The sequence below is a fragment of the Corvus moneduloides genome, chromosome 3 (genome assembly GCF_009650955.1).
Source record: "Corvus moneduloides isolate bCorMon1 chromosome 3, bCorMon1.pri, whole genome shotgun sequence".
Taxonomy (NCBI): domain Eukaryota; kingdom Metazoa; phylum Chordata; class Aves; order Passeriformes; family Corvidae; genus Corvus; species Corvus moneduloides.
This window is the reverse complement of record NC_045478.1, coordinates 87,705,844-87,732,090: the sequence shown is the minus strand read 5'-3', so window position 1 is coordinate 87,732,090 and position 26,247 is coordinate 87,705,844. Positions and strand designations below refer to the sequence as shown.

At 37.5% G+C, this 26,247-nt stretch overlaps 1 protein-coding gene across 7 annotated transcripts in view; it reads right to left on the bottom strand.

The window, feature by feature from the left end:
* Positions 1 to 26,247, bottom strand: part of SMYD3 (SET and MYND domain containing 3) — a 397,555-nt gene that overhangs the window by 335,983 nt on the left and 35,325 nt on the right. For 4 of the 7 annotated variants that reach the window (XM_032102628.1, XM_032102631.1, XM_032102634.1 and 1 more), the window contains exons 2-5: positions 15,489 to 15,552; positions 8,369 to 8,476; positions 7,220 to 7,277; positions 2,777 to 2,913 (exon numbers count right to left, since the gene is read on the bottom strand). In XM_032102628.1, the coding sequence (XP_031958519.1) occupies positions 2,777 to 2,913; positions 7,220 to 7,277; positions 8,369 to 8,476; positions 15,489 to 15,552 (367 nt within the window). Of the gene's footprint in view, positions 1 to 2,776; positions 2,914 to 7,219; positions 7,278 to 8,368; positions 8,477 to 15,488; positions 15,556 to 26,247 lie in introns of all 7 variants that reach the window. The other 3 variants (XM_032102627.1, XM_032102629.1, XM_032102632.1) reach the window with 2 other exon arrangements.

Genomic DNA, 26,247 nt, shown 5'->3' with positions numbered 1-26,247 from the left:
AGGCAAGTGAATAAAACTGTAATTAATTTTCACAAAGACAAGAGCAGTGGACAACAGAGAAGGAGGACTGTTTAAAAGAGCTTCTGAGAAGCTCTTTTGACCTAAATTAGGTTGGAGATTTTCCAAGAACCATCTGGAATTTAGTCACCTCACTGCAGGATAATTTTTCTCTTTTGTCTGACAGTCTGTTTATTTTCCTTCTTGAGGATCCAGCATCAAACAGAATAAAAAATGACCTCTGACTGGATCTTTTTGCGGCACGCAATGAAAGAACCGATCCAAAAAAGTTCAATGTTCGAATAAGCACCTACTGAACTTGAAAGGAATGTTGGAAGCAGTTGGGAAAACAAGATTACATCTTGAAGTCATGTATCTGTAGTATTTCTTTATTCTATGACCACGCAGGGAAGTCATCACAGCTGGTCTTCTTTAGAGTTATACTACAGAGAAGAGACTGCAAAAGTCTTATCAGAGACTTTACAGTTCCAAAGTCTTAAATTTTACCTGCTGAAAATAAGCACCCCTATTCAGCTTAAACAAAACAAAAAAAAAATAAATTAAAAAAAAATTGCATGGACATCCAGTTTAGCTTCCAAAAAACATTCTGTGGGAATGGCAGAAAATGTCTGCTGCTACCTCACTAGGGATGGGGGCATACTAAATTAATATTTTAATACAATATCACACTTCATAACACACTCGTTTGACAACCAAATTGGGAAGGCTGTAAAATGCCACATGGAAAATTAGACAGTGACAACAAGGTCTTACAAAAAGCTTGACAGTTGTGCTTGACTGAACTCTGAACGAGATACTAATCTTACTCATGTAAAGCACATGGCTGTTGACAGCTCTTTTTCCCAACCACTCACCTGTCCAGTCAGACTCTCCTATCCCTTCTGCCAGCTCTTTTTAGTATTAATGATATCAAGTATGTGTACACATGACAGGTAGATGCCATTTGCTCTCCATTTTCTCAGGGCAGACTACCACACAGACTAAATAGAATGAGCAAAAGAAGGAAATGAGCCCTGCTTTAATGGACAAAAAAAACCCCAAACCAAAGAACAATAACTTAAAAACTCAGTCCTTTTCAATAGGGTGGGGGAAAATTCACAGTCAACATGCAGAATACATCAAGTTTAAAATATCTGTGTGATATCAAAGCCATAGTGGAGCAAATGTTGTCATTAACAGGAGCATTCCCAGTTCTCCAGTTAACAAGATACGGAGCTGGGAAGTCTTGGCTTTCACTCTGCCTTTGATTGCCACTTACATCACCTTGGTAAAATACATGGGAGGGAAGAGGAGGTGCACATATGTGCACATACTTGTGCATGTGTGTACATAAAAAATTTAAAAGCCTTCTCTATTTTCTTCACCAGTGTTCCAATGTGTTTAGTAATCATCACGCTGTTTCTGTAAAGCCACCACGGCCAGTCTCCATCTTAAGCTTGCTTATTAGATAGAAGGCAACAACATTCGGAAAGAATTTCTTACAAGCTGCAACTCAGTTCAAACTGAGTAGGCAGTGATCATCTTCTGATAACCAGTTTTATCTTCAGCTGCACAAAGCCTCTACACCCGATAACACAAGGTGCATCTTTCAAGTGAAATGCATCTGACAAAGTTCAGGCCAAACCAGCACGCCAACAGAGACAGTAAAACAGCTTCAGTGGAGACGAGGTACTACATAATAGGTTTTATCTATACAACCTTTTGACTTGGTCTATTTCAGACTGAGTGGTTTCTCAGGTAAAATTACAGCTTTACATCACAGCAGTCTAATCACCACTAAAAAAAAGTACAGAAAAGCAACACAGTTGATTATATTGGTCCTACTCCTGTCCACAGCAAAAAAGAAGGTTCCATAACTTTGCAAACAGATTTTTTTTAAATGTTAAAAAAAAAAAATTTATAGCATTTTTATTTCATTTCTCTCAAAGAGGCTCACTCTTTTATTTATATCAGAAGAAAAAGAAATGTTATAGTTTGGCTTACTTCATAAGAATACACTTACTAAAACAACCAAAACATAAATAACTTAAGACAAATCTTAAGGTAGAATTTATCAATCAATTAGGAATCAAAGAAATTAAATGGAGTTAAAACTATGAGTACTCTTCATATAAAATATTTCTGCTAGCATTGTTTGAATTTAGCTTCCCGAATTGAATGGAATAAAATATCTACACTAAAAGCCAACAATACTTAGTTAGTAACACAACAAACATTTTACATACTGTGGAAACTAACTTTAAATACTTTACATGTAGTCTTTCAGAATAAATAATCTGCAACGCCTCTGGAAAAAGGAGCTTGTGGGATACAGTACTACCACAAACATTAGCATATACTACTAAATGACAAAATAGCATGGGAGCATATCTGCAAATATATATCACTTTGCAGAAAAATTCTAGGCTGAAGAGTGATGTTATATGCCCTTTATTACTGTAAAAAAATTTTAGGTTGATTGACTCAATTATATTTGAACTTCCTTGCTTTTTTTTCACCCAACAGCTTTAACATGACAATTCTAAAAAAAGAAAAGAAATAATATCCTCTGGCTACTGCTTTAATTCTGAAGTGTTGCAATTATAGAAAAGTTATACTTCTGCTTAAATACTGACTGAATTTAAAAAAAATAGTTTGAATTCACTTTGTCATATATCACACTCTGAATGTATCTACTGAACTCCCACACAGAAATAAATTGCGAACACGAGGAAAGGATAATTTATGAGTTGTCAAGCAACCAGATTTTAACACTTACTTTTGTGAAGATCTGAAAAAAGTCAATTGCAGGTGGCAATTGAGACTCATCCTGGATCTCAGTTTTCAAATACAGTTGCAAAGTCTGCGCAAGGTGCCTGAGGCCATCTTTCATTTCTTCACTTAACCGTTCAGTGTCTTATGGGGAAAGGGAAAAAAAGTAGACCATGTCATAAACACATTTCACCAACATTTTGAAAATGTCCAATGGCAGCCATACAGTCTAGACATTTCCAGTCCCAAAATTAATCTTGACAGAGGGCAATTTTGACAGAGGGCAGACATTTCTCATTTTTTGTGACAGTTACCTATCAACACACAGTAGAGTTTATCAGGTTGCTACTGCCAAATCATATGAATACGATAGCAAGTTAAAGATCAAAAGCCAATAGATAAAGCAGATGTGTAAGCAGATGTAAGACAATACACACAAAAATTAGGCATCTGGGTTTGTAACATTAACCACATTAATATGCTTGAAACTTTAAGCAGTAGTACATACTTTCATACTGTACAGATGTGTCAGAAACACTTTATGCTAGCAGATGAAACAGAAAAGTATTTATAAACAAAAGGAGTTTCATACAGAGCAACTGGTAAACAATGAATATGAAAGAATATGAAGTAAATATCACTTTCTTATAAAGCACCACTATCCATGTTTTACAGATAGAAATCTTGAAGCAGATAGAATCACCGTGCCTGATTTTCTCACTATGTGATTATGCATGCATCAGGTCTCTGATAACATGGAAAGTAAAACTGCTGCTGCCCTAGTAAGTTCACTGCCTGATTACCTGCTTCACATTTTCTTTTTCCTACCAGTTAGTACAAAATGAAGAATGTGAAGCCGAACGTATTCAAGCACCAGTCTATAACAAAAGGCAGAGATTTATTATGCACTGTGAATCAATTTTATCTCTGCATAATGGTGAATTGTTATTTTATTATAAACATCTATAGCTGCCCACAGCACTACTCATGTGAAATTAACAATGTGGATGTTTGCAGGTGATTTTGCAAGCATGAATGAATATAAATGTTAGAAGTCCAGACATGTATGTTTTTCACAATGTATTGAAAATCTCTGCTATAGAAACGTATAATATCTATGAGGACTGTGTCTTCAAGAGAAGCAGCAAACTTTTAGGTGACTGAATCAAGTTTAAAAAATATAAAAGAAAAACCATAAACACACACTTGCATTTCTTACATAATATTCCTTTGAAATCAAAAAAGCTTTTTCCTTCAAATGTAATTTTTCAAGACAACATGTGATTTACCTTAAACTATCTATAACATATGGCAAAATGTATTATAACAAAGAGAGTAAGGCATGGTTTGTTTCACTATTGGCAAATAAAACAACCCTAGACTAAAGAAGAGAAATTATATAGGAAGCATGTTATAAATGGACACTGAAGCTTAGGACAGATGTGAACATGAATACCAAAACCAACTGGAACTTCAGGGAGAACTGACAGAGATGGGAGCAGAATGCAATTATCCACACTGGAATCTGTCCAGGACATCAGAGCTAGTGATCCAGAAAAAAGTCCCATGGGAACCTTAATAGAAAACGATCAAGACCTCGTTTCCAAAGCACATAAGAAAAGAAGGCCAAAAGAAAAATGAAATTAAATTTGTGAATGTCTTCATTTTCTGTTTTTAAGAAAATTTTTTCAATTGTTCAAGAAACCTGGTGTGGGAGAAAAAATTCTATAAAAGGCCTATGGAAAGTTTTCTAAATAAGGCATGGGGATTTAATGATGCAACTTTGATACTTGTACAAGTAAAGTAGCAAAATATCTGCCCCACAGTACAGCAAACAAACTATTTTCTGAACACTGAGTCTTGGCAGGTAAAAACAAAGACTACTTCTGAATTACTTTAACGTACAGAGAGCCCAGAGAACTAAGGAAGGAAGGAATTGTCTTAAGATAAATGAGAACTAGCAAAAGTAATAATGCTCAGAGATACCCCTCCTACTTAATGTGAGGTATATAAAGGAATAATTCAGGGTATACAAAGGAATTTCAAGGAACTATGGAGATTGGAAAAGAACTTTATAAAGGGCTGGATGCCTCCATACGCTTTGTGCGTTTTTCATGTATCACATATTTAAGCAGATAATTATTCAGTAAGTGTATAAAACTTTATATGCTTCTATTCAGTTTATATATCTCCCACACTAAAAATAAACCAACAGTATAAATTAATGTTGAAAAGTAATTGTGTAAAGCAAACTAGGACAGCATAGTGACATTAACAATTTTGAAATAAAATATTTTGAAATTCCAAGCGTGGGAAAAAAACACCAAAACCTAAAAAAGATGAAAGGAGTATCAATTAGAATTCTGTCACATTTCTGATTAGTGTTGAAACATTATCTTCTTTTACAAAGAAGCTTCTTGAGAATGTTTTTGCTTCAGATTACAGCCTGAATTCTGTTCATGTGATTCCCTTCAAAGAAATCTTTTCTCCTATATATTTAGGCCTCTAATAAAAATGCATTTCTGACTTTTGTATGGATTCCACTAAGTACAGAAAAAACCAAAAACTTCATCAACACCATTCATAAAACTGTGCAGGAAATGGGGAAATTGTTATGAAATAACAGGAATTTTTGAAGCATACAGAGGCAGCAAAAAGCATCACAGCTACTACAAGTTCTCACACCAACCCAAAACACTTTTGGATTATTTTAACCCCAAAATCATAGAGACCATCTATTCACTCTATAACAAGGAAGCCAGGAAAACAACACAAGTAAAAACCTTTACATAAGATTATGCATAGACCATTTGTACTGTAGTCTGTTAAGCATCAGCTTCAGTTAATGTGTTAATGTCCTAAACACTTGGTGCTGTGGAGTTAAGAAGATTCCACAGGAATTGTTATTAAAACTCAGAGTAAATACAGATGAAACACTAAATGTGGATCTGTCATTTGCCTTCTCCTAAGCTACCTGGCTATGGACCAGTTGTTTCTGTATCATGAGAGGATGGCGATCCCATCTGTATCACAGGCCGTATCACCATCTCCTTCAGAATGAGAATTTTAGCAGAAGCTTCTGGCCACTCTACAGACTTTTTGTACTGTTTATCCATATGCTCAGCACCAAGCTTCTCTCCAGACAACTTATCACACTATTCCCCTTGTATTCAGTCAAGTCTAGGAAAGCTGAGATCATCTCCTGAAGGGTACTGAGGAGCCCCAGTTTGTACGGAATGATCAGTTACAAAAAAATCTTTGCCTGCACTAGAGACAACTGCTGTACAAGTGATCAGTATTTAATTTGTAAAGGGAGACTCTTCCCTCCAGTTCCTCCTGGGCCACACTGCAATCAGCCATTGGTACAATAAATATTTTTTTTCCTTGCATCCCAGCAGTGTCATGAAGCAAAAAAGTCCATAGTCTTCATCACTTTAGCTTAATTTGAAGCATCTGTTCTCCATAAATGTTTGTTACACGATTTGAGAATATCCATTGCAGAAAATCACTACGTTTTAAATAATTGAAATGTATTCCTTCTAGCTACTTTAATCTGCTGCCTTATTAAGGTCTTTGCCCTTGCAGTTTGGGAGAAGGCAGCAGAATGTCAGGGTGTTCAGAAGTAAAATTAATACTATGTATTGCATTTTTTATGTTTATGTGGGTTTCATTTCTAACTAACTACACCAATAGATCAAGTTGGTTTTTAGCCAAAACTCTCAATACTAAAAAACATTGAGGTAATCAAAATATTCACATTACTCTCCAGAAAATCCCTCTAAACAAGATGCAAAAATGAACCAAGGATGTATTTCTTTCTTTCTAAGTCTTCAAGACGCCACAAAACATGGAAAAAATTATTTTCTATTTCAATATTTGCTCTACTGAGAGATTGTAATGAGCATCTTTTTCTACCCAAGCAGTTGAAACTTGTGAAGCCTCAAAAGTAATAACTGCACAATTTCACCTTTTTTCTCTATTGAAAAGTCATGTAGAAGAAAAATATAAACATAACCTTTTTAAATTTAACTTTTGTTCCTATTTCTGGAAGTTATTTTGAAGCTTTATGCAATAGCACATAAGTACTAAAAAAGTAAAACCTCAGCATAAAAATATATGTATTTTTGTATATGTATGTAAAAATACTGACACTGTACGTAGTATGGCAGACACTGGGTAAATTAAAAAATGAGCAGGCAAGACGTGCATTGTACAACGAGAAAATAAAAATATTAAAGCAAAACGTCAGGTGAAAGTTTTGCTTCAAGACAACAGACATGTTTTTCCTTTTATCTTTCAAATAACTGTTCTTTCCCACAGAGGCTTTTGTCTTTGATTCTGTTACTTTACAGAGCAAACCTTCAGAAGGCAAGCTGCAAGAAAATGAGATGGCCCTTTCGTAAAGCAGACCTTGGAAGTATTTCCTGAAATCTGGCTGGTAATTACTTACTCGACTGAAGATCAGAAAAAGAGTAGAGTCTCTCAGAAGGGCATACTGATTGTCTGAGCTGTAGAGAAAAACAGATAATTGACACTTACATAGCATGCTTTGTCTTGAAAACACTCTACAAGATTGATTATTCCATGTGACAAACCCATAAGACAATTAGGTAAGGCCAACAGCATCAACATAAGTCCAGGACTTTCCATAAACTATCCTAAAAACCTAAATTTTTTTGTTGCTATAACACTTTCTACTAATTTTAATTTTTTTAACACTTGGGAAGCTTACCTTTAGTAACTTTGGCCTTTCAGAGTATAATTGAAATCAGTTTATGAGGGTTTGTAGTTTCAGAGTTCATGTGACTATAATTAATGCACATTATTACTAGGTACATATTTGCCCTTTAAAAACTATCATGCACAAACTCTTCCCAACAGTGTATAAAATAAATGTGAAATCATATTTTATCACCTCAGTCCACAACAAATGTCCACACTTTTATCCAACACAGACAGCATCACAGCAGGTTCAGCAAAAAAATGAGCAAATCCCTTTTGATTTACAATCCCACACATCCATAAGCTGCTTAAACTAACAGAAAATTTAGTCCATATAAAGTAATCCAACCATGGGAATATCAAACACCCGGGACTTCCAAGAGAGTTTAGAAAAATATTTTAAAAAGTAATTGAGATTAAGAGAACCCAACATGGACAGCATGGCATTATGCCCTCTAAAGAAAAGTCTAGCTACCAGTGCTTCTGTCCTTACCACTCATTCAAACAACACTGAATGAGGCTTCCATTAAGTGAATAGAAAAGCACCAATAACTTCAGGAATATTAAAGGGAAAGCAGTGTCTCCCTGAATTTTCCTTCCAGGCAGGAATAAGCTCAGAATGCTACCACGTAGACATAAGAAAAGAAAGTCAATAAACGTGTCCCTTGAGCTTAATTATGTCCATTTTGGTATCTCTTGATCCTTTCAGCATTTCTGCAAATTAATCAGCTAACTTGTAATGTAATTTGCAGTCCAATTTTTTTCAGCATTGTCAGTCACTTCAGCCTTGTAGCTCATAATTACATTAAAAATGTAGAGTGAGAAAGCATTTCTCAGAATCTGCTGCACTGAATCAATTTAAAAGAATGTCACTTACTAGTTTAAAAACAATCCTGCCAGCAAGTCTGACAGAGTCTGGAGGAAAATTGGGCTCAATGCTCTTAAGACACCTGCATTCCTGCTTGTGGTCCAGCCAAGCTTCTTTCTATCAGGATTTTTTTAAAAGGAAGAAAAAGAAAATAAAGAGCATTTTATTTTACATAACCTGTATCCTATTTTTTTATGTACATACACACATATTTTATACATACAGTTATCTATAGCTATATATGCACACAAATATGCTCAAAGCAATGTGCACTGGTTCTCATTTGTTGTGGCATGAAGCAGCAACAGTATGCAGCTGCTTACTTCACGAGATTGGAGAGGACCAGAAAGGATGCTAACTAACATACACAAAGCCCTAGGCATGTGTTCACTCAGCAATCAAGACTGCAGAGGCCTTCAGAGTCCATTCATTTCACTAAATGCAGCTGCTCTAATGCAATGGTCAAGTTTTCAGTGCTGCAAAAACTGTCCCCAAACATCCCTGAGCTGATGAGGGGTCAATGCCCACAGCTGGGAGGACTGGTGGTGATATTTTTCACAGTTCAGACCAGGAGTGGTCACTGAAACCAAAACTGAAGACAGAACCAACAATATTTTAGTTTCATATATTACCCAAACCTGCCATTTTTCTTTCATGGGCCACATTGATTAGAATAGCAGGGAGAGACTGCCGAGGAGAGTCAGGATGACAAGATAAAGGAAAGCTGCTATACATTGAATTATGTCTCTTTTTTTCTCTACCATTCATTGCTGCCCCAAGATTAGTGCAGGAGAGGCGCAAGAATGAGTCTTCAGCTAAAGAAACATGTTGGAAGAAACAATTTCTGATCACTTTTTTTCTTGTCTTCTGTTCTACAAGCACAAAATTCTGTTTATAATATAAAAAAACTCTAAGTCCATCTCATTAACGTACTACATATTTACACATTTTATTTGCATATTCGCAGTTTATGTTTGAAGCCACACAGCTGTTTCAAATAGTTTTAAAAGCAAATTAAAAGAAAAGGGCACAACAAAAATTTGCTACAATGACAAGTACTCAGAACCAAGGGCTTCTGAAGGGTGACATTTTGTCACAAATATGCAGTAAGGGAAAAAAACATGAACTCAGAAAAACAGCTCCTGTGAGGTGAGTGCCACAGAGAAAATGATTGTCTAATGTTAAGTACATGTTCAGCAATTAAAAAAAACCAGAAAATGGCAGAGCAATGTGTAAGGGCACATCAGACCTGGAGATGCTGACATGCAAGTTAGAAAGATTCCAAAGGCAATCACACGATTTATTCTTAAGCTGAATTTAAGTGAAGGAATTGTTTCAGGTAACTAGGTTTCAGCGCCAGTAGCATTTATTCTATTTAATTTAGGAATTTTTTTCCCCTGTGGCATGCACATAATAAATAAACTGAACTTTTTATTTCTTTCAGATACATGAGAGATTTGTGATTTCATTTCTTTTACCCATAACTCTGTAAGGGGAAAAAATGACACCAAGAAGGCATTAATCCAAATACAGTTACTGTCACATGCTGTCTGACAAATAAAAGTTAAGTATTTAGTGCTGAATAGAATTATCCTTGTCTAGAAAAAACAAGGTCATGCTTGTAAATGTCCAGACATCATTCTGTGTAATATAGTTCTATTGGCATTTTTATCCAACTTAAACTAAAAATGTTCCTAGGAGTAAGCCTTTATCTGTCAAATTTTTTCCTCTACATAAATGTTGCACAGAATTTTAAGCATGTTAGAGGTGATATCAAAATGATTAATAACTTACCCAACCAATAAAGCCCTAATGAGATGAAATATGCTGTACCACATAGCATCATATGCCATGTTTCTTTGAGAGCATTCCCATGTGATAAGAATAGTTCAAACACATGGCTTCCATGAAACAGCACTTTGGCCAAAACCAATGCCAAAAAGGAATCACTCTGATTCCTCTGCAGAAGGAGCTGGAATGGGGACTGCCAGTCACTTATTCCCAACTGGTTAGGGAGAGAGAGGAAAGCTCCAAATGCATTAAATAAAATTAAATTCAACAATATTTTTTCTTACTACCAATACAGCATGGATACAAATTACAGGATAATGTGAGAACAAAGATTAGTGACCCTGGAGAGATCTAATTTTAAAGTCAGTCTCTAACAATACTTATTGGTTGGGTTTATGTTAGTCCCACATTTCTTTGTGGGAGGTTTTTCTTAATTCTGTGTATCCTGGCTTTCAGTCAACGTTTTATATCCTATATCCGGCACAAGTATAAACACTGCAGTGCAGAGACATGGCCACCTGGTATGACCCTTGTCCTCCATGCCAAGGAAGGTCCTCCAATTTTGCAACTATTTCTTTTTCCCCTGTTAGAAATTAACACTGATAGAAGGAGGCAAAGAAAGGCAAGTGAACAGTGCCAGGCAATACAAAACCCTCCTCCTCCAGGCTTCACTACACTTAGAAACTTGGAAAGAATATCCTTCCGTTTATCTCCTCCCAAAGCATGGTATCTCATTCAATCTCAGTGTATCCCAAGTGCAAACCCTCAGGCTTTACCCAAGTGAAAATGGTCAGCACCCATATGGCTTCAGAGATGGCGCAGCACAGAGCCCTTTACTGGTGGCAGGTTGAGAGTCTGCCGGCTGCACCAGCACCACACCAGCTCCAATGACTCCCTGGAGAGCCCAGGCCCAGGATCACCTCCTGCTGGCTCAGGTCACGGGCAAAGACCCCTCACAAATGCCTGCAATATCTTGCATATTTGCAGCTGAGTGATTTTGCCAGTGCACATCCATTCTTTCACAGATGTATGCTATTGCTGTCTCCCCACAGAGCCTGAATCTACAAAAGATCCTAAACCAGTGCTGATGAAACAAAGGTTTCCCTTGTCTTCAATGCAAGATCAAAAAAAATGAATGCTTCCTACAGATGAATGTGCTAATAAAAAGCTGTTAAAGACCAGAGCTGATTAACAAAAAAAAAAAAAAAAAAGAAATCAAAGCAGGTATTTTTCCATTGGAAGGTTTTGATCTGTTAAAAGCAAATAATCAGTAATTTCCAAAAGATTGTTTGAATTTTTACTGAATGTCTTTTTTTTAATTATGACATTTTATTACAGTATTTCAATAATGTTTGATAATGCCACTCTTGAAATTACTCTTCCATTTTTCAAGGATTCTCATATATATCATTGTTCCCCAATCTGTGGGATGCACCATAATCAATAAACATCACAAAAGTGATTATGAGGAGCAGCAGACATGATAACTGCCTTTGGAGAGACACCCAACCAACATAACATTGCTGGAAGGCAGGTAACCCATGAAATTAGGCATCAACAAGTGGGAAAGGGGCTACAACAGGGCTTCAACAGGGGAATGCCAAATAGGGTCAAAAACCAATGAGGTCTGACTGAAAGGAAAAAAAATTACAAGCAAAAAGCCTATATGTACTCAATCCTGAAATTAGAATTCAGTTGAAAAAGGTCGCTCCAAAGGATCTCTTGTCATAAGTTCCAGTTCCACATTTCTAATATTTTTTAAAGTAAAGTGGTAAAAGCGCAAACAGCTTGCTTCAACTGGCCTGAAAAAGAAAAATAATGGAAATTTTTGAAATTTGGAACAACTCACTCATAATCTTCAATATAGACATTATGGAGATTTGTAAAAACTGGATATTCTGACTTGTATATAGAATTTTTTCAGGACTACTGCCTCTACATACACATTTTCCCTTAAAGGACAACTATTCTCACTTCAATTCCCAAAAAGAGAGACATTTCCAAAGACTGTTTCTTCTCTTTAATGTTAGCCTGAAGATAGCTTTTTGTACCACTTGACATTTTAAAACAAATGAAGATGTTAACAAGATATTTGCAGCTTTAAAAATAGCTCTTTTTGGTGCACTCTGAAATAGAAATCCCCTGCTGCATTTGCTTTGAAGTTTCTTTCACAAAATCCACCTTTATTCTAGTACACCTACTGAGATTAATTTTTTAAGTTAGATTTTTATATTAATTCTGATTTCATTTAATGTATTTATTACAAAACTCCAGAAAAGTAACAGGTTTTAAGCCTAAGTGTTTTGAGTTGCAGGATCATACATCTAAAAATAATCAAATCATTCTGCAGCTAAGTGTAAACTGCAAATTCAACTGCATAATTTGGATTTCCAAGTTATCTGTATTTATAAAACCAAAATAGTCCTGCTTTGCCAATATTCACTTTTTTAAATGTGCAAACTGCTGTTTCAACAATACCCTGCTGTTTATTTGTTGACCAATTAGTTCAATTAGAAGTGCACATATTAACGAATTGCACTTAAGCTACAGAGGCTAAGTAGGGCACAAAGCATTTGGTTTAGCTTTCCTAACACCCGCTATAAAACCAGAGCAGCACAACAGTTTAGCTGGCTTATTAGAATAAATAGGAATCAGAGGACAGTCCTCAAGAGGAAAGACATCTGGCTGGTCTCAGTTTTATCTGGATCATCCGTTTCTAGTCATCAACCCCAATGAATTCACTGCACTGACTACAAAATAATTTTTTTTTTCTGTTATTCTCTATCGCTACCTAATATCACAGGATATTACAGACATTAATTCAATATTAATTTATTTATATTAACAGTTCAAGAAATTATGTAACTGCAAATACACAGCATGTTAAGTGCAGATTACTTTTAGCAGCAGTAGCCTGTGTCACTGAAATTCACACCTACAACTACAGATGGCTTCAAGCATGTGAACCCCAGAGCTGGAAGCACAAAGCAAAGATACTCAAGATGGCTTCAGGCTATCCCTTACGAGTCCTTGAAGAATGTTCACACAATTGTGCTTCTCAAAGAGGAAGCTCCAGTTTCTACCTCCATTGTCTCTACATCTAAATTGGAACAAGTTATTGCATTACACCTTGCAGATTTGATCATGCAGGTCAGTGCCAGCACAGTCTCATTTCTCATTAGAGATCTGCCAACAGAAGCTTTACCAATGACTCTTCTAGAAGAGATTTGTTTCAAACTTACCTTGCAAATACTCTGGTCTTTTATAGCCTTTACAGCCATGTTTTCCTTATGATCTCCCATAATAAATCTACCTGTGGCATTATTATTGATGCTACAGTAAGCACCTAATGCACGTTGCACACATTTGCCATTCGATGAATCAAAATGACATATCTTCCTCTTTTCCCTCTCCATGTGTTTTAATCCCCAAAAGGAGGGATTTGTGGCATCTTGAGAACACTACAGATTATTCTAAAGCAGAATTATTTATAGAAGCGCATGATATGTGACAAGCTCAGCCCTGAGGAGAAACACTTGGGGGTGTTGGTTGACAAGAAGCTCAACATGACCCAGCAACATGCACTCACAGCCCAGAAAGCCAATTGTATCCTGAGCTGCATCCAAAGCAGTGTGGCCAGCAGGGCAAGGAAGGGGATTCTGCCCCTGTGCTCTGCTCTGGTGAGACCCCACCTGGAGCACTACGTCCAGCACTGGGTCCCCCAACATAAGACCATGGGGCCTGTTGGGGCGAGTCCAGAGGGGGGCACAAAGATGACCAGAGAGCTGCAGCACCTCTCCTATGGAGACAGGCTGAGAGACCTTGCAGCAGCCTTCCAGTACCTAAGGGGGGGCCTACAAAAGAGCTGGTGAGGGACTGTTTACAAGGGCATGTAGTGATAGGAAAAGAGATAATGGCTTCAAACTGAGAGTATACTTGGCTTAGACATTAGGAAGAACTTCTTTACTGTGAGGGTAGTGAGGCACTAGAATAGGTTGTCCAGAGAAGCTGTGGATGCCCCATCCCTGGAAGTGTTCAGAGCCAGGTCGAATGGCATGCTTTGAGCAATGCATTGAGCAGTCTGATCTAGTGGAAGGTGTCTGCCCATAGAACAAGATGATTTCTAAGGTCCCTTCCAACCCAAACCATTCTATGATGCTTTCATTCCACGATCATTGGAATGTCAAAGACTTAACTTAAAAAGTTAAATTCATTTCCATTTTATAGACTATCACTACTAGTGTATTTTTTCTAGTTTATTTTCTTCATTTTGCTCTATGTAGGAAAAGAAAAAAAAAAATTTAAAAACGCCCCCACCCCAAAAAAACAACCACTACCAACCCTCACCCTCCCACCAAAAAAAGAAATCATAATGCAAAACTATGAGGAACCATTTCAAACTTCAAGTGTTCTATAAGGCAATCTTCAAGGTTCAAACCACAGGTGCTAAGGTTCAAACCTGAGGTGCCTGCTTCTCTGCTCTGTTCAGCCCAGTCATTTATGCTTTGCATATTTGTTATACCTTACAAAGTCCTGCCAATTGCTGCACACATGCCGAAGTGACAAGTCAAATATAAAAGTTAAGATTTTAGGCCTGAACACCTTTGAGAACTATTTTGTAGGATAGAATCACAGGATAAGTCACGTTGAATGGATCTATGGAGATCTCTAGCTGCGAAGCAGGGTCAGCTCTGGGGTCAGACCCAGCTCAGAGATTTATCCAGTTGGGTCTCCAAACCCTCAAACACACAGATCACACAAACACCATGTCCAGCCTGTTCCACCTCTTGGCTGTCAAGAGCTTTTCCTTGTATCCCACATGAGCCTCTGGTCTTTCAACCTAAGCCTGTTGTCCCTTGTCCTCCTGCCACGCACCACTTTTCTTCTTGAAAAACTCCTCAGAGATGCAGTTTTCCTTAAGGCCTCCTCTTCTCAACACACTCTTGACCCTTATTTCCTCTTAAAAAACTGGAATATAGAATTTACCATTATAAAAAGTACGCTTGAAATACAAATTCTTTTACTGCAAAATTGGCTTTGAGCTTTCAGTCTACAGACAATGAAGCTTAAGAATTATTCCTCCCCCTCTCACCAAGCACAGTCAAACACCACACATTTCAACTTCATTTTGTCTTTTGTACTAGTCAGAATCTTACATTTGTAGTTATAAAACCACTCAAATAAAACAAGGCAGCATGTTTACCCACCCTGTCCAAAAACTACAAATGAATTGCAGTATGGAGATATGACAACATGCAAAATGCATGGAGATCCTGTAAAAAAAGTATTCAAATACCTATTTTCTTAAACCCTTTATAGCTGTTATTTTTTATCTTACCTGACAAGATCTACCACAGTATTTAGCAACCTTGCACTGAGAGCACCTGTGCAGATTTTCATTCCTGCTTAGAAAAAAAAAAAAGGGTTATAAATACAGAAGAAGTTTCGTATTTATCCTTCTTACCTAACTAACAATTTCCAAATATTCCAAGTCACAAAAAATATCTTAAAAACAAGAATAGTCTAAAATGCACTGTAATGCAAGAAGAAATTGTACATAGTTATGTTCAAAGCTATAGTCACAACCCTTTACTTGTGTCACTCAGCACCTCTGGAGCCACTTTGGATAAACAGGAAAGTTATCAAATCTGCTTTTGTCATGTAGCTGTAACTCTGAGGAAATTGATTTTGTAGATAACATCATAATTAGAGCTGTGCAATACAGCTAGGTAATCTATTTACTATCTGAGTCTTGTCTTAAGCAAGCAAGCATGACTATCTGTCTTAAATAAGACCTTGCTGTGAACCTGTGGCTGTGACATCAAATTTTATCTTTATAACAGAGTCCAAAGTTGACATGTCAGCAAAAATTTCTATTCTAAGAAAACACTTCTGATCAGTGGACAATGAGAACAAAACAAAAATTCATGGGGGAAGTATAAAAATCCAATGAAAACTAAAAGGAGAACTCACACCTACACATCACAAGCCAAAGGTTAAAAGCACCTCCTGACTGTAGTACTGCTTTCTGATACTGTCTTAATTTAGTTATATGACTTAAGAAAATGGCACTGAAGTTCTGTACATTTTTAGACAGTAAGTAAGCATTAAATGTGAAAGCACACACAGAGCAAATCTTGCACCTCAAATATATAAGTAAAGATATTTACTTCAGGTGAGTAGAAATGAGACAGATTTTGAGGCTTCCTTTCCCTCTCATTTTCCTGTAGAAGATACTGAACATGATACATTGTTCTGGTAACACTGCACAGTGTTCACTTTCATTTCTTAATATGCAAGGCTGCTTATGTGAGTTATGGTCATTCATTAGGCTGAGAAAACAGCATACGGTTTTTGTTGTTAAAACTGAAGGCAGGTGACTTCCATTACAGACACAACAATTATCTGGGCTCTGTGGAGAGCACAACCCTCACTACTTTCCCTCAGACTTCCCCCTGGCCACCCCTGTGACCTCAGTGAAGCACAGGCAGCTCACTGGGGGCCACTATTCCCTTGTGAGCTGCACACGGCTGAACACAGCTCACACCCAACAAACTGTCACCAGGAGTTATTCCTCCAAAGCCCCTTCTCCATCCTTCTACAAGGCAAGGAAAGAGGGGTCAGTCATGCCACTGACCCCCTCTACAGGTAATTTTAGTAATGGTGTCTTTGTGTTGCTTTGTGTTTTACATTTAACTGCCTCAAATCTCATTATACAGATTAATTCAGCTTTCCAATTTAATTGGGAGATAACTGTCTAAACCAGCCCATTTCAAACTGAAGGGGCAAGTTTAAATGATCAGATGAAGGGCTTTACTTTGCAAGATCCCCAGTGTCTGCACATCAGTACCAGGTGTGCTCTTTTCACTTGCACTCCCAACTGATGCGATTAAAAGATGTAATTTGTTGTCTCTGCTGTCACAAAAGAAAACTCCACTGCTGTTGTCAGCAATCTGGAGGCTGCATACCATATAGTCAGATTCCCAGACCAACTGCTTTGCAACATGACCTGTATTTCTTCTTTTACTTACACCACTCAGTTCTTCCCAAATTTTAATTTCTATGGGTGACTTGAAAAAGGTAGAACAATATCCAAAGGCCACATGCAAATCAGACAGAACCAACATGCACACAAACTTCGATCTAGAACTTCTGGATAAACATCCTAGCCCACTTATTTCAGCTGTGACATCAAAACTGAAGAGCAGGGGGGCACAACATCAGAAATACCACGGAGAATCCTCTAGCACAAACCAACTTCTCCTTTCCCTCAAGTCCTGCAAGTGATATATTTTGCTGATATATCAAAGTTCTACTATGTTTGAATTATTAAAAGTAAGAGCTGATACATTATCTTAGGACTCTTTTAGGCATTTGGGGCACTTAGACAGCTGAATTGGTCAAAGACTGAGAAGAGCATTATGAACAGATTGTTACAATCAAGTAAAAATATTTTCATTTGTACTGCATAAAAATCCCTATTTTGTCACACAATATTTTGTAGGTATTCATGCTAACTACCAGGAGGAAAAAATAATTTATAAACATTTCAGATATAAGTACCTGTTCTCCTACAGCATTCTTTATATTCCTATCTGAAAAGCCAGTCCTGGAGACAGAAAATACTAGCAACTGTTGGATTTCTATAAACAGAATCTAAAATCTTATACATGCACAATAGGTTTTTGATTTTAAGGTGCAATGCCTGAGGATGACTCAGAGTTAGAAACAAGTGTGAAATCTTCATTTTCCCAGCTGGGGAGAGCTGCTTCATCTTCAAGGTTGAGCAAAGACACAACCTTAACCACATTCTGATAGAGGAAGATATTTAGGTTAGAAGCTCATGTCAGAGTAACCTACAACAACAAAAGACAGCCAAGCAGGTAGAACTTTGGTTTGCTCTTCAGCTCCCCATAGGCACAGCCACAGCCCTCGAGATGGTCACTAAGGACCTTTTGGCCTCTCTTTCTCTAGATACCTCCTTTGTATTCAGTATTCTACACTCTTGCCAGTAGCCTCTATGAAAATTCTCTTTATTGTTACACAGTATTAGTTGAATGTCTAAGTGCTCACCCTACTACAGAACAACTGAGCAAAAACATTTTGAAGGCAGACTTTGTTTGTTCTACATGTTATTCATTAAAACACAACAATGAACTCAGAGTTTGATAATGGAGCACGTGCAATTTTAGTCCCAAACACACTGAAGTACCACATAGTCCCAGCAGCAACAGGTAAGGCGCCGATTTCCAAAGCAGAGTAATTAAAACTTTTTGGAACCTGAATTTAAATGAATGAATACCCACAACAATCAGAGGAGTTTTTCCTACAGTTTTCACATTCTTCCATGAGAAGGCTAGATCCAATAACCCTAACACACTGCAAGCATACCTTGCCTTGGTAGACCTCTTGGTAATTTTCCAAGAGACGCCAGGACTTACTGGAATCATTAGTGTTAAGTCACCAACACATATTCAATCTTTCTTTTGTAACACAACTAGTAGAGGTGTCTCCATAAAGCATCAAACTCCCTCAGCATCCCAGGAAGTTTCGATACTTTACAGGGCTATTTCCTTTGTATCCTTTGTCCCTAAGGGTTAACACTGCAGTAACAAACTCATACACACACATAAATCTAAGGATCACCACTCAAAATTGGAATTTTTGTCAAACTGACACTATCAGTCAGGTTATTTGAATAAGGTGACTCCTTCCTGGTGCCATTTAATGAATGAATTATCCATTCATCTTTGATGTTTCTTTGAATGACAAATAGATGTGGAATGCCTGTCAGAGAGCTGAATAGTAAAGCTGCTAATTAAGTCATTGCTTTCTCTTCCAATCCTTCTTCGCCCTCCTGGACTAAAAAAATTCCTTTCTATTTATAGCATCTCTGGATCTTGCTACATGGCATACTAAGTGTAACACAGCATTATCTAAAACACTAACTCTTAAATCCTTTATATTCAGATTCATGTATTCATATACAGAGGACTTGTGTGTTTTAGAACATTTTAAGAAGGCAATTTCCCTGGTTTATTTCTGTCCTTCTCAATATTTTATTGATGTCATAGGTTTTATTAAAGGAATTTTAAAGTCACTGTGAGATACTCCCATGCATTTCTTATTACCTGTAAACTTTACCTGGAGATAGTATCAAGTTCCTTACAAGGTACCTACTGCATTTCACCTAATGTGACTAATTTCATGGATGAGAAAAAGCACAAAATTTGATCTAATCTCTAAAAAAGTCTCTGCTGCAACAAAAAAGGAAATATGCAGTAATTAAAAATAAATTCTTAATTTTCCAACACAGTGTAAACAAGATTTTGCAAATGACCACAACACCTTAAAAACAAGCACAAGTGAGCATCTTAGCCTGTACAAAAACAACAACAAAAATCAAAACCAAAACCCACATGAGTAAAGTAAGCAGGGGTTGTCAGTTGACCTCTAGCATGGTATTAAAGTCAGGTTAAGAATCCTTCCTCCAAGGAATTTGGTTATTGCTAAATCTTTTCATCGTTATAGTCTACAAACACCATTCATAGAACTAGCTCTCCCAATGTATACTGAGAAGGCAAAAAAAAAACCTCAAATGCAGAGGTTGGCAGAGGAATTTCCAAGAGATTGATATGGACAGAAAACAAAAGAAAACCTATGAGACAGGGAAAAAACTAGTAAGACAGCTCAACTGGAATTGCTCCAGTGGGCACACCCTCCCCAGCAAATTTTGTTTTGTTTTTTAATATGTTTAAAATCTTAAGAAGAAGGTGAAGAGATTGACAAGGGTTTGCCTGGACTATCAGGTCCTATCAGAGCCACACCTGCACTCTCATAACTTAAAAAATACGTGTCCTTTTAAAAACAACACATAATACTTCTGCTTGCCGGGAAATGGCCTAATACAATTTCAAATACCACAACAAAAGTCAACCAAATACAATTAGACTACTTAATTTATAATGGAAATGCATCTACACTTCTCTGCTGATTGCAGGCACTTGACTTTCAGCCCTACTCACAAGGTAAGTGTCATATATAACAGAACACTTGATTACCAGACTGTGTACAACATGCCTTTCTATGTAGTTTATTCACACCTCTGCTTCTGCCACATCTTGCAGGAAAACAGGACTATCTCACACAAATCTCCTACTGCATTTTTGTTGTTGATATTATTTTTCAGCTAATAATCCTGCCCTGTATACATGAATGAAAAGAGCAGCTCTTTCCAATGCATGTCAAGTTGAACTAATTTCCTGAACAAATTCTTAGACCTTTGCGATTCAGTCAAACCTGTCAAGTGCGTAAAGTCTGCTTGGATTTTCTCAAGTATGTGCATTTCAGACTTGTCACAAAGTGAAAGCAATCAATACCTACAATAAGCAAGCAAGTCATTCATCATTTTAACTAATATGCCTCTGTCTCCTAATAATAAAAATAAAGTTGTGAATAGCAAACAGTCATCTTATATTTGGGAGATTTGAGAGCACGGGGTTATGTTAAATGCAATTATAGCTTTCTCTCCACACCTCCCTCCCAATAATGAGGCGTAGCAACATAGTTGGTTCCCAGCTGTTACCCCACTGCTGACTCACATGGGCACCAGGCACTGTGGGGAAGATGGCTCTGGGGACAAGGATGAACAGTGCTGAGGGCCAGGCAGCACAATGCTGGGGCATACGCACCTGCAACATCCCAAATCCAAGCCCTTGGCAAGCAACAGCTCTGCAGCCACTGAGCCATGCCCACAGCAGGGGTTCCCAGCCCCTCTGATGCCCTGGGTGCCAACTTGGGACAGCTTGGCAGGCTCATGGCTTCCCCTTCTCCTTTGCCAAGACCCTGGATCTGCTCTGTGTTCTCCAATGAGCTGGTAGAGGAGAAGACATCTTCCAGAACCCCGATGGGCCTCATCTGAACTAAGGCTGCCAGGCTTTTCTGTCCTAAGGTTATTCTGTACCCAGCTCTCAGGTCCCACACTGGATCTGGGCAAACAGGAGTACACCAGGTAAGAAGCCTTTGAATTCCATGTGAAAAAAATCTCACAAATTCTCCACTTGCATGCTTCATTTTGTTAAGTACATGAATCAATATTTTTTAACCTAAGAGCAGCACTGGGAAGTAGCTTTCTGGCAGGTAGAATTAGAGTTAAAAGATAGCAACTACAGCTAACCATCAATGATCGGTCACTTACTCAAGTGAGAACTAGGACCTTTTATATAAGGAAAGCACGCCTACTTTATTTCCAAATAAAATTATCATCTACTTCATATCTGAACATTCTACAGAAGTGATATTGCATTGTCCAGATTAAAAAAAAAAAAAAAAAAAAGAACAACAAAAAGAGAGAATACATGAACAAAGCACCTACTCTATGACGAAAGGTTAGTTAAGACAATTTGCACTCTAAAGGACATCACTTACTAGCAGAAAGAAAAATTTGGCACTCAGGATGATTCCCCATAGCTTAAATCTTGACTTCTGAAGTCATACTTGTAACCCCAAATGCCAATTTGCATGTTATTTTCTGTAACTCTTCTTATACCCAGACATCTACTTAACACCCTGAAACATTTCTGCATGCATTCTACGAGAAAAAATTAGAATTCAAATGGATGAAGAGAAAGATTATCCTTCTGCTTAGAATGGGCATCAGTTCTGTTCAGATCTTACAAATATTTTGTACATATGTACTGTCTGTATTTGGTTTTAAATTATACACTCAACAGATGTATGGGTCATACAACTTTAGCTGACAAGACATTCTGGATCTTATTTTTTCTCTGGTTTTGTGTGTTAAAATACTCATCATTCTTTTCTGCCCCTTACTTTTTCTTCTGAAGAATACCTGGTCTGCAAATTGTGAAAAACATATTCTAAGTAAAACTTCTAAGGGCCTACAGTCATTTCTTCATTGCAATATAACCTTTTCTGACAATTTAAATTGGAATTTTAGCTTTTTCTTCTTTTGGAGGTTGCAGGAGCCAAAGTCAAGGGCGGAGAAAAACAATAAAAAGACATCCAAAAACTAGATTTTCATTTACTTCTATGTAGAAACTGGTCTTTGTGTACACACAGTGATTGAAGTATTGCCAAATTTGGATAAGAAAGTGTTTATTTTTCAAAACTTCTTTGCACTAGTTTGGAAAAGATTGATTTTTTTTTAAACATCCAACACTCAGAATGGTGAGAGATCCCTTACTGTAACTGAAAAGTTATCTAGAGCCACAAAGAGAGGATGCTCCCATGATTAAACTGAAAAAATAAAAAACTATATTGACTTTTTGAAAGTAGAGACACTAGAAGTGTAGTATTTACTCTGATACAACCAAGAAAGAATTATACCCCTCTCCACCAAGCTGGCAAATGATGAAAAGCTTCAGATGCGGTGCTTTCCAATAAAATTAGTGAAGGAACATATAAGAAGAAATACCAAAAAAAATACGGCCCACAAGTAGGCATGAAATTTAATCTTACCTTTGAATTCTACTTCTTCATTCAACATTTACCTCTCATCCTAACCTACACAAGAAAACACAAGAAAATCTCTCCACTGAAAACCAAAAGATTTACCTTAGAAGGAATTTTGGTAGTACAAGGCCCTTTAACTTGTTCAGGAGAAGCACTCAGCATATCCCAAAATGGTGGGTTTTTGTTCTAGAAGACAGACTGGCTTTGGAATAAAATACCTTTTACATTTTGTAAGCACATATACGGTGTATGTACAAACACACACACTTCATCAATGTGCACAATGAACAAAACACCACCAGTGTGAAAATACTGCAATTATCCCCTCAGCAAAACTCACAGCTGTCCCCCACTGAGAGCACTGAAACAGAACCACAGCAGAAGTTGGCTGCAAGAGCATTAGGTAACCACTAGAAACTGCCTCTGCCATCTCCTTGCCCTGCAAAGCTACTTTGACACAACTGCCCTCAAATCAAGGCCATCCCCAGGGTTTCCCTGCAGTGGGCATGCCAACACACCTCCAGCAATTTCAGGCTTAAACAGGTTATTTTCAGTCACACTGCACATTCATTCCACCTTTGGATTTCAATCAAAGAAGAAAGCCAAATGCTGTGGAAGACCAAGATTACATTTCAAAACATGAAAAGGTCATTCATATCTATAACTTAGAAACCTGGAAATAAAAGCTACAGGCAATATTTTTAAATGCTCCTTTCTGGAACATGTGGTTAAAATCCAATGAAGCCAAGTATAATAAAACATCCCATCTTTCACTTTTCCCTATAAAAATGATTAATTTGTTCATTAATCTACTGTATATCTAAGTAGTTTTTTCTTCAACCCATAGGTCAATGTTCCACCAAAACAAAGCTGTTACTCTAAAATATCATACTGATGTAAATATTTACATCCTGCTAGTATTACCTCCGGGATCATATGGATGTATCATTTTCAATGAAATACAAACCCCTCTGACCTTCTCAGAGAAGAATATCTTCATGAGCTTTTTTCTTTCTTAGCTCCTTTCCTTTCTTGACCACATTTATATTTTCAGCATAAGCATTTTTTAGAGGTCGTGCAATGCCTATTTACTTGCATTTCTTTTTCCAAATATGAACGTCTATGCCCAAAAGTCCTTTCATTCCCTATGGAATACATTTTGAAAGTGATGAACAAAAAAATAAAATATTTCAGGCAAAAAACTTTGACAGACACAGTAATATGGGTAGGCTCAAAATAAATTCCAGTGCTTTTTGCCCTGTAGATTTAGAATTGGGAAAGGTTTACATAAGTGAACTGTTCATTTTCAACCTGCTTAGCCCTTATGGTCAGATCACACACAAGTTAAGATTCAAATGCAGGTGACTGGAACAGAATAGTCAGTTCTGCTTACTCACAAGCTGAAGAACCTACAAAGATAGAAAACAGGAGTAAAACTCAGGAAAAATGTGCTTCTATCAAACAGCAGAAAGGGCAGAGAAACAGCTTGTTTCCCCCTGCTCAGGTGTAATCTGATACCGTAAGGTATTGCAAGACATCTGAAGTGGTCTTGTCATGAACTCATAAAATCCCACTGAAGACTTTTGCATTAGAAGAATGTGAAAATTTTCTTGACATCAGTAATTCTGCTACCCACTTCGATCCAGCCCTCCAGAGCAGGACGGTTTTCTGCTATACCTGTTTCACTTGGGATGCACTTTAAATGCACCTAAGTTCCCCCCAGACAAAAGCATTTCTGATATCGAGTCCATCTTAACCTCTTAGAAATGTAGACTGTTCCTGAGAGTACCACTGTTTGATCTCCAAAACTATTCTACACAATTGTGAGACACTGGGGAAACTTGAAGAAGGATCACCTCCAGCAAATCTATAAACACCTGTAATAAATTCACAAATAGCTGCCTAACCAGTTCTCTCTCAGTCTAGTTGGATGGACAGTCTTTTAAATTAGCATTAACTGACATATTCCATCACATTTTTCTTCAATTCGTCTGGATTTTATCAGTTCTTTTCCTGTCATTTCATTATCTCCATCTTTGCAGGCATTTTGGTTTGTCACTGTTCCTATTTTTTCTCTAATTTACTCTATTTCAACACCTTTCCCATTTAAGAATCTCTTTCCCCTTTTCTAGATTACAAAGGCATTGTTTTTTATCTCCAAGAAGTCTTATTTTTTTTCCCCCATCAGGCCCAAATCATTTTTCACTTTACACTCCTTCCAGCAATTTTCATTTCACATCAGAGTGGCACTTCCAAGCATTGATCTGAAAACATTTTACAAAGTTTCTTCCTATCAAGTGCTTAAATAAAATATCTTATGTCACACCTCTCACTTCTTTTTCCAACAGATTCTGGATGTCAGTTCAGAAGGGATGTCTTCCCTTCTGTGTGCCCCCTTTATGCATCACTGAAAGGTGGATTCCATGGGTCCCACACTAAAGCTTAATTTTGGAAATGTTCACCAGTAAGAATGAAGGTATTTCATATTAGCATAGGAACAGCAATGCTACATAGAAATTATTCAGAAAATGCAGAACATATATATATATATACACACACACACACACATTTACTATTGACTCCTATAAGGCAGTTAAAACCAAATTGTTATTTTTAGGCAGCTGCATTGCACCATTACTGATGGAAAGCAAGACCTTCAAGCAGGACTATACATATAATAGCTAAAACTTATAGTCAAGCTTTACAACTGCCCTAAAGTGCAATTATAATGCCACATTGCCTGGAAGAAGTCTTACTATTAAAAAATGTACTTACTAAACTTTTCACATCTCAAAGCATAAAGTCCTGAAAGACTCACAGGAGCCTCATCTTGTTCTCAAAGGTGTTTCTAAGGTTCTCCTGCACTTCAATGAACTTGTTTGTACTGAAACTCCTGCAAACACCCTCAAACTCAGCTGAGCCACTGCAGGTGCAGTGTTTGCAGCAAAGCCCAGGCAGTGCCCAGGGCTGCCCAAAAGGCACCTGACAGAGCAGAGGCCACGCCCCACACACCTGGCAGGGCACCACCAGCCAACAGCAGGGATCAAATGAGGTACAGTGAACTAATTAGCAATTCCCAGCAGAATGCGTGCGGTGGGGCACAAGTTGTCTTCAAGGCCTCTGCCAAGTACACCCCTCTAACAGGCAGAGAAATACCAAGGTTGAAGTGTGTGGTGATATTCATTCACCTTTTGTTTGCTTCCTCCCCTGCCTCAGTGGTGTCAATGCCCCTACAGATGCAGGACAAGGTGCTGAACCCATTTTGTGCTCAATATTCTGAGTTTAAGAGAGTCACGGACATGATGAAACTGGCCAAGATGCTGAGACTACTGATCTCAGAAAGCCTCTGGAGGGCTGGAGCCTTCCCAGTCCAAAATAAACAGCCAAGGGAAGCCATAAATCAGTTCCACATCATCTAATACTTACTCTCTGTACTCTGGTGACACCCGATGGCTAGAAGCGTAATAGATGTTTCTTCAGTTTCAAAGAGGAGTTATCCAAGTTTCCCTTTTCCCTTTTGTTTCAGTAGAGAAGCAAAAAAATTCTCAAAAGAGATGCCTCTAACTATAGTGACACCCATATATTTTCAGGGAAAAAAAATTAGTTATAATTCAACAGCTGTG